An 8,194-nucleotide genomic window follows, 5' to 3' on the forward strand; every position below is an offset into this window, starting at 1 on the left:
CTCAGGTATTGCGATCTCTTGCTCCTGAAACCTGAAGAAGTCCTTCCTTCGCAAAGTTCACACTGGTGTGTCTGATGGGATAGTCGTTGGCCATCCTGCGACCACCTGACTTGACACTTTGTAGACCCAAGCAAAATCGTTCATAAGTAGTTATTGGCCTACGTTGTGACATTTAAGAGCACAAGCTGCATAGAGCCCTTAATGACAATCTGATAGTGCCTGGGTTTTACTTTTTGTTTTTTGCTTCAGCCTTCCCGCCCTGTCCCAAGCTTTGCTGTTGAACTGAAACCTGCTTATGACCAACGTGTCAGGGCTTGTATGAAAGCTTGATCTGGAGTCATCCCTGCGGGAAGAAGGGTCCTTTGACGTGAATTGAACCACTTTTAAAGTGTCCCTCCCGTCAGCTCTCATGGCGCAGGAAGCACTCGTTTCTATGCACCTGGAGGTACAAAGCTAGGTGTGTCTCCAAACGGTTGCAAAACTGTAGTAGTATTTGCCCATCCTTATGGAGTCACCATGCTTTTCTAGTCAGCATGTCCTCATTGGCACAACCATAAATAGTTTATCAGCTGAAAAGATGTGGTGGCATTGTGCCTTTTAATTAGCTAGGCAGTAACTGAGTACACATCAGCTTGTAGGCCACCTTCTGTTGCCTCAGCAGGCGTTGGGTTACCGTCAGCTTCCATCACCAAAAGGCTTCAGCCTCCAAGCCTACTACCAACGTAAAGTAAACTATTGAATTGCCATATGACTGGATCTTAGCCAGACAACTGTTGTGGGCTGACCTATCATTGCACTGCATCCCCAGTTAGAGAACGAGAGGGGAAGAACTGTTCCAAACATTGCAGCGCTATCCACTGTCCAGGTCCATCTGAGGCTCCCGTAGTGAGATTTTCAAAAGTTTTTCTCTAGAAGAGCTTCCTCTACCCCCGTCCCCTCAAATATCCCGAAGTGAGGTGTTACGAAGAAGCAAACCTGTAATTCAATTCTCTCCTTATGCTTATTTAATATAATAGTGTAGGGGAAACTCTTCAAGTCTAGCTAAGCCGGCTGCTCACAGTAGGTTTAGGTCGTTGCAGCACCGTACAGTGTTGTGTTTGCGCACGCTGTATGCAATTTACAGCTAGCTCTGAGTGCTCGGAACTCTGAAAGGGTTCAGCTACGCGCTCCCCAATTGCCCCTAGCCTTAAGCCAAGTCTCAAGGGGCAAGGGCAAGAAGAGGCCGTTTCGGGAAAAATACATTCAAAATTCTAACTAGGCATCATATCCAGTATGGGACTACAAGCGTATTCCTAAGGAAACCTTTATGGAGCGCTACGATGCCAAGCTCCTACGCGTTGTACCCCTAAGGGGACGAATCGACTCACCCCATTGATAATAAGGAACTGCTCGTGGCCGGTCAAACCTTTACATTCATGCCATATCTTCTGTTCATAGCTGAGAACCCTCTTTTACAGAAGATGCCCGCTCTTTAAGGTAGCCTAAAGCGCATAGAGTTAGATTCACCTTCATGCGCGTTCACACCTCTACATATTCGTACAGGCGCGCACAGGGTCAACCATTTGCTAATTCTTTTTACCCCAGGTAGTCCCTAGGCTAAATAGGACTAACAACGTCTTATCAAAAGTGTCCATGTTAACAGACGTGCCCAAGTCAGCATTTCCCGGGCATGCCTCTGCACGCTTCCCAGTAACAATGCGTATCTTTCAATTATATTTTCTCCGTGTCCCAGCATCAATTGTACAATATTTAGTATATGAAGGCAGCAAAGAAAAACCTGAATCGCTATAGTCAGGGTGCGTGTTACCCTACACTGTCCGGATCCTTGTGACTTTTGTGGAAAATCCAAAGTCTTACAAGTCTACAAAAGTCAAACTATGCGTCGGTGCTACCGTTTCATCTTTCATGTTGCTTTCGACTTGCGCGTTGCTTTGCGGAGGAATGCTGCATCCGTTATAGTCGCTCTCTGGGGGACGCTTTCTCCTCCCAGCGACAAGGCAGAACCAGATATGGTCTGTGCTGAGATTGGCAACCGCTACACCAGCGAAATCGCTTGCTTCACCCTAGCTGTGTAGGCCTAGAAGTGGCTTTACTGCGGCATCTCAATGTGCGATATTTCTACGCACCTGCGTTCTGTATAAGAACAGTGTAGCTGCTATAGGATAGCGGGCTCCTTGACGGAGAGTTTAAATGACACAGCTACATCACAACTATGCCTTCTTGTTGCACTGCCATCTAAGGGCACTGCGTTGAAGGCTTGCCCTATTAGTATCGTGTTGTACTAGCTGAGGCATTTGGGTCTCCTACGTGCTACTATTTCGTTTTTTGCATCCCCGTTAGTTTACAATTTTATCTAGTTAAAGCACGAAACTGCAGTTTATCCTCCTTTCCATTGCTTAACTAGAAGCTATCGTGTCAGGCTCTATGGTGAAACACCCTTGTAGATTCCACGAACAGATGTACTCACGAAAAACTAAGGGAGGTGTAATTGGGTTGCTGGTTTGTATTCAATGAAACGACTTGCGAATTGGACGAAAGCATGCGCTGCCCTCAATAAAGTTTTGAAAGAAGTTTGTTTCATTTGGTGTTTCATCAAACCATCATATTCCTTGCCTTGATAAACCCATGTTCAAAGATGTACATGTTATTGAACAGCTATAGTGTCACTACTGTGTACAATCGTGTTGCGCTTTCAGTACACTACTCACTCGAACATTGAGCTCTCTTAGCGTGGACCCGCGTGTTCTCAGTCCCGGAAATCGAGATGATGGGGCAAAAAGATATGGCGATCCTGGGGAACGGGGGTGTGAATGATGAAACATCGACTACCTTGTGGACAGGCCGCCTATTAAAGAACAGATTTGCAAGATCGTTAACGGACGTGGCGGCAATTCACATGCGTGTTTCTGGCTTTAGATAGCTAGCATGAAGGTTTTTACGGCCTACAAAGCAGCGAGCCTTCTACCCTTTTTGCTGACGCAGAGGGAATATATTTTCCGGCCATCAAAACCTTCGCTGTGGCAAAGATGGTTCGGGCACAGGCCCTCCCACAGGAGCAGTTACTGGCAGAAGATATACACATGTGTGACGCTAAGCCAACTCACTCGTCGTGTATATAAGTTGCGGTCGAAACAAAACTAGTGAACCTGTTGTAGTGGCTATTTCTGTGCGTGTATAGTGCTGCATTCGAGGGACCCGTTCGCAGTCATTTAGTTGTAGCAATTTATTGGCACAAAAGCATAATTGTCTCAAAATGCAGCAGAAGGAAAGGTATTTACCTATAGATACCATGGCCAATCGGCAAAGGGTGAGCAATTCCTTGGAAAGCGCTTCCTCTGGGAGTGCGCGCCCGTGCAAACATTTAACAGCACCCGAGTTCTCACCATTTGACGATATAGGCCTTTAAGCCGACAGCAAATTATTATGCACGTTACACAAGAGCCACAGCTTGACTTATGTCACTATTATCCAGTTTGAATATCGGACAAGAAACGGCGGCTGTCGCCTCCTAAGCGACTAGTGGGAACCCGGTACATACGATTTAACTACATTTCCAATGTGCAGTATAAAACAGAATAGAATGCCTGTTTGAATGATATTCTCCAGCCAAAATATGTATGTCGATAGCCGTCAACCACACACTGACGCTTTGGGGTCTTGGTAAACTACCCACAGTAGAAAGGGGTTGCCGAGTGGGGTTTTCTGGATGATGCATTGTTTGGAGTCACGTCACTGTTTTTCTGATTTGGATACGCTTGGCTGATCTTTTGTGTTTGGACACTTGACCTACTTTACCGGCTTTAGGCTTACGTGTCACTCCAGTTAAAAGTCAAGTCAGGACCAGTGGTGATGTATTCCATGGACAGTGGTCCATCATACATGGTGTTGAAGAATTACACTCAGTAATTGCCAGTCCTTTAAGCGTTCATTTTTTTTTCTTTAAGAATCCCCTTGGAGTGAATGCAGTTTGTAACGAGGCATTGGACGGATGTCTAGTGGCTTCTTTTGGCGTGACGTGTACGTATGCCACCCCTGAATCAACTTGAAATTTCTACAGCAACATTGGCTCATGCTTCGATTTGATTTATTGATTCACATAAAGAAGGACACCTTTCCATCTTTGACTTTGACTCCCGTGGCTTTCCTGGGTGCCTAGTAAATCTGTGGGATCGTTGATTTGCTGCGCACTGTTGCCTTGTGTCCATCTCCTTAACACCATGAAAACCACTGTGTCCTCTCAATCGCACGTGAGTGACGACTCGGAGGGCACTACCCGGGAGATGGCTTGGAGCCGCAGGCAACCAGTTGTATCTCAACAGGCACAAGAACGATGGCAACAAGAGTGGAAAATGGCAGCTTTTTCAGAGTCACCAAATGCCTTGCGCCTCGCTCTCCACCTTTTCGCTGATTCTAAGCTTTCCGGGCATTCCATTTTGGATTTTAGGCTCTTCGGAAGGAATCGCGTTCAAATGTGCAAGTGGAATGGGTGGGGTTACTGCGACACCTACGTCGCAATGTCAAGTTCCTCAACAATTCGCCTCCAGGGATCAAGGTATGTTATTGTAAATATACCACCCAAACACATACCAGCTGTAGCGGCTACAGAGAGGAGCATTGCTTATTGAAGCCTTCATTTGAATGGGCCTCTCGTAAGCAGAGCGGTTGCCAGCTTCGCTGCCTCAAAGGCTTGCATGTTGTTGCGGTTTTTGCTTTCCGCTGCGAAGGTATACACTCTGTGGAGTAGACATGAGACACTGGCACGAATTCGTTGAGTCAATCAAGGGTATTAAATTCACCTTCACGTCACCCGCGCAGACTACAATACCGATTCCTCCTCTGCGAAACTTCAACCCCGCTTTCATTGAAGAACTGAGTCAAATGGTACCTTGTCAAAGCCAGAAAGTCGCATTCTCTGCCTTCAAAGACAATGCATCTCATTACTCTGACTAGGATTTTCCCTACCGCGGTCCAGCCGCAGTGGGCACCAAAGATGAATACTTTCAATGTGGCATATTGGCATTTGCATAGGCCCCTGAGGTGGAGGTCGCCGGATGTCCAAAGGAGCGCCTGTTTCACGGTCATGGCCACACCTGTCATGAAATTTTTGAGCTACGTTTCGGATTCATACGCCGACTTCCAGACGTAGTGCTTTACCCGAAGGAACACAAAGTACGGCCTGTCCTGCTGTTGCATGATGTTGAGAGAATGCGCATTTCAGTCCATTCACTTTGCTGAACAGCTAGTACTGCAGTTTGGAACGCGCGCACTCAATGAGTGATTTCACGGTTTTTGTATTTTGTTTATAATGCAGGACGTTGAGGCTATTGTGGCCTGTGCAGCAAAGCATGATGTGTGCCTGATTCCGTATGGAGGCGGGACGTCGGTTACTATGGGGGTGACAGTACCAGAGGGAGAAACGCGCATGGTGGCCACTGTGTCTCTTGGCTTCATGCAGAAGATTCTGCGCCTCGACCGAGACGCGTTGCTTGTATGGGTGGAAGCAGGAGCAGTGGGTGCTACACTGGAGGAGAGGTTGCGCCGGTGCGGAGTTACTCTAGGTCACGAACCAGACAGCTTTGAGTTCAGCACGGTTGGTGGTTGGGTAGCCACTCGAGCTTCAGGTACGCCTTGGCAAAGAAATAAAGAGCATCATAATGCTGGTGTTTGTGTACTTGCCCCGCATGCATTCGCACCAGTGAATTCGGTTAGCAGCACGCACTTATCGTGTTCGCGAAGGTATGAAGAAGAATGCATATGGTAACATCGAGGACATGGTGGTAGACATGGTCGTAGTAACTCCAAAAGGCACTCTCAATCAACGGACAGCTGCTCCCCGGGTTTCTTCTGGCCCATCTCTTCAACACTTGATCCTCGGTAGCGAAGGCACTCTGGGCATCGTTACCCAAGTTTTGTTGAGAGTGAAAATCGTCCCTGAGGTGGGCGAAATTCGCATTCTACAGCCTCTCACTTAATGCAGGCTATGTTCCTCACAAAGTGGATTTGCTAATAAATCATTCGCTTGGCTGCTTTTGGCTCAGTGCAAGGCGTACGGTTGCCTGGCCTTCGCGACATTTGATGCCGGTGTGCGTTTCCTACGGCATGTTGCACTGAAGAAGATGCAGCCAGCCAGTATGCGCCTCATGGATAAAACGCAAACTCAGTGTGGCTCCCTCTTTAGAATTTCGCCACCAGGTATGGGGTTCATTGAATTACTTGTACCACGGACTTTTTTGAATGCCTGTCCAAATGTTTATTCGACTCTTCATAATGAGCAACTGCGCATATTTCTGTGGATTCTCTGGTTCAGGAGGACCTCCAATGAAAGAACTGCTGATGGAGAAAATTAAAAAGTTTTACTTACACAGGATAAAAGGTTGGAGGGAAGACGATCTTTGTGCGTGTACTCTTCTGTTCGAAGGCACAGTGGACGAAGTGGCAACTCAGAAGCGAAATATCTACAAAACTGCAAAGATGTATGGGGCGTTGCCGGCTGGCAGCAGTAACGGCGAGCGAGGCTACCAGATGACTTTCATGATTGCTTACCTCAGGCGAGATGCACTACCCACCAATCCCTAGCTAGGCCACTCCGTCGAAAGCTGTTGATGCGCGCTTTGCAGTCATGCATAGTACTGTAGCTCATTGCCAGTGCACGAAAGTGCTTGTGTTTATGGGGACTCCGCATTAAATTGTGATACCTGGCATTGCCCGACCACTGCTACCTACGGAAACAAACAGAAATGCTATTCTGTGCGATATAATAGAGATTTCATAATGGAGCATCACTGGATTTTTGAATCTTTTGAGGCATCTATGCCCTGGCCAGTGGTGTTGATTTGCTATGAGCGCGTAAAAGAAAAAATCGCCTGGGACTGCACTCAACTTGGAATCAAGTATCCGCCTATTGTAATGGTGCGGGTTACACAAGTCTACGATGGAGGCGCCGTCCTGTATTTTTACTTCGGATTTAATTGGGCAGGTCTGGATGATCCAGTAGAGGTAAAATGCATGTTCGTAGTTTAGCAATTGAGATATCCTAATTCAGGACACAGTGTACTGCTGATAATCAAAATGAACGCTCACCGATGTGCTTGCTTTCAATTGCAAAGCTCTGATGTTTACACATACCGCATTCCATCGTCCTGGCGGATTGTTACGTTTAAGATAGTTTTGATGATATTTCTGGAACTTCTCGCGCTATTGATGCGTTCCTACCAACAGGTATATAGCACAGTGGAGCATAATGCACGACAAGTCATAATGGACTGCGGCGGAGCCATATCACATCATCATGGAGTTGGGAAACTCAGGAAGGAATTCATGGCGAAGGCCATTGGAGAAACTGGTACATAATGGCTCCTTGTCAACTGGCTGTTCTGTGCACTCTCGTGCTAAAAATTACACACGTATGTATATTCAATAAATAGCCCCTTGCTACGTCTTGCATTATTACGACACACACGTTGTGCTACCTGGTTATTTTGTAATTGTATTTTGCTGGAAACGTTCACAGGCATTCAAGTGCTACGAGCTACAAAAAACGCCATGGACCCCCAAAATATATTCGGTAACGGGAACTTAATATGAAATCAAGTATTGGGACAAATGCCGGATTGTTCTTGCGATAAAGCGGGTTGTCGTAATGTAGTCTCTTAGGATCTATCCCTAGAGCTTCTTAATAGATGCTTTTTTGACTGAATTGCGTACTCACGATGATTAGCTTTGATATGCCCTCATAATGCTTTTCTATTTGGAAGTGGGGCAGAGCTCAGGCATTGTTCCAGGGCACCAGTTTGTCACGTGAATGCAGACACTGCGACTTACTTTTGACTACAGACCCCGATGTTACAATTGTGGTTTCTTGTCGGATCATCAGCGTAGGGGCAACGCACAACCAGAAAGGTGTACTCCCCAGTTAGCTTAGCTATTTCTGAAGGTTGCACTATTTTATCAAAGGAACAAAAATGTTTTGGCCGTCCAAACAAGCTCCTATTTGTCACTTATCAGATTCGCTGAGGGCGCAACATGCTAATGCACTGAGCGCATACTGCTACTATGGCAAAGAAGTTCCCATATTATGGATTTACGAGTCTGCGCAAAATGCTAGAAAATCGAATGGCGATACGGAGCACATGGGAAACAAACCATGAAAATTGTTTAAAGCGTATCAGGGATACTCCGACCACTCCACATAGAA

The 8,194-nt window shown here is 46.5% G+C and overlaps 1 protein-coding gene across 1 annotated transcript; it reads left to right on the plus strand.

The window, feature by feature from the left end:
* The first annotated feature begins 4,373 nt into the window (after positions 1-4,373).
* Positions 4,374-7,584, plus strand: LOC34623593 (alkyldihydroxyacetonephosphate synthase, peroxisomal). Its single transcript, XM_026334265.1, has 10 exons — positions 4,374-4,552; positions 4,725-4,881; positions 5,029-5,169; positions 5,312-5,621; positions 5,737-5,936; positions 6,039-6,192; positions 6,308-6,548; positions 6,762-6,996; positions 7,219-7,342; positions 7,511-7,584. The coding sequence occupies exons 1-10, from the start codon at positions 4,470-4,472 to the stop codon at positions 7,582-7,584; spliced, it is 1,719 nt and encodes a 572-aa protein (XP_026190050.1). The 5' UTR covers positions 4,374-4,469.
* The last annotated feature ends 610 nt before the right edge of the window (positions 7,585-8,194 follow it).

The sequence above is a fragment of the Cyclospora cayetanensis genome, unplaced genomic scaffold (assembly GCF_002999335.1).
Source record: "Cyclospora cayetanensis isolate NF1_C8 unplaced genomic scaffold, CcayRef3 CcayRef3_contig_397, whole genome shotgun sequence".
In the NCBI taxonomy this organism is placed as follows: Eukaryota; Apicomplexa; class Conoidasida; order Eucoccidiorida; family Eimeriidae; genus Cyclospora; species Cyclospora cayetanensis.

Excerpts from the sequence above, each read along its gene's own strand:
- LOC34623593 (XM_026334265.1), top strand. The coding sequence starts at position 4,470 with ATGTGCAAGTGGAATGGGTGGGGTTACTGCGACACCTACGTCGCAATG. Across the intron at positions 4,882-5,028 it reads TTGAAGAACTGAGTCAAATG|GCCCCTGAGGTGGAGGTCGC; the intron begins GTACCTTGTCAA and ends GCATTTGCATAG. Across the intron at positions 5,170-5,311 it reads TTTACCCGAAGGAACACAAA|GACGTTGAGGCTATTGTGGC; the intron begins GTACGGCCTGTC and ends TTTATAATGCAG.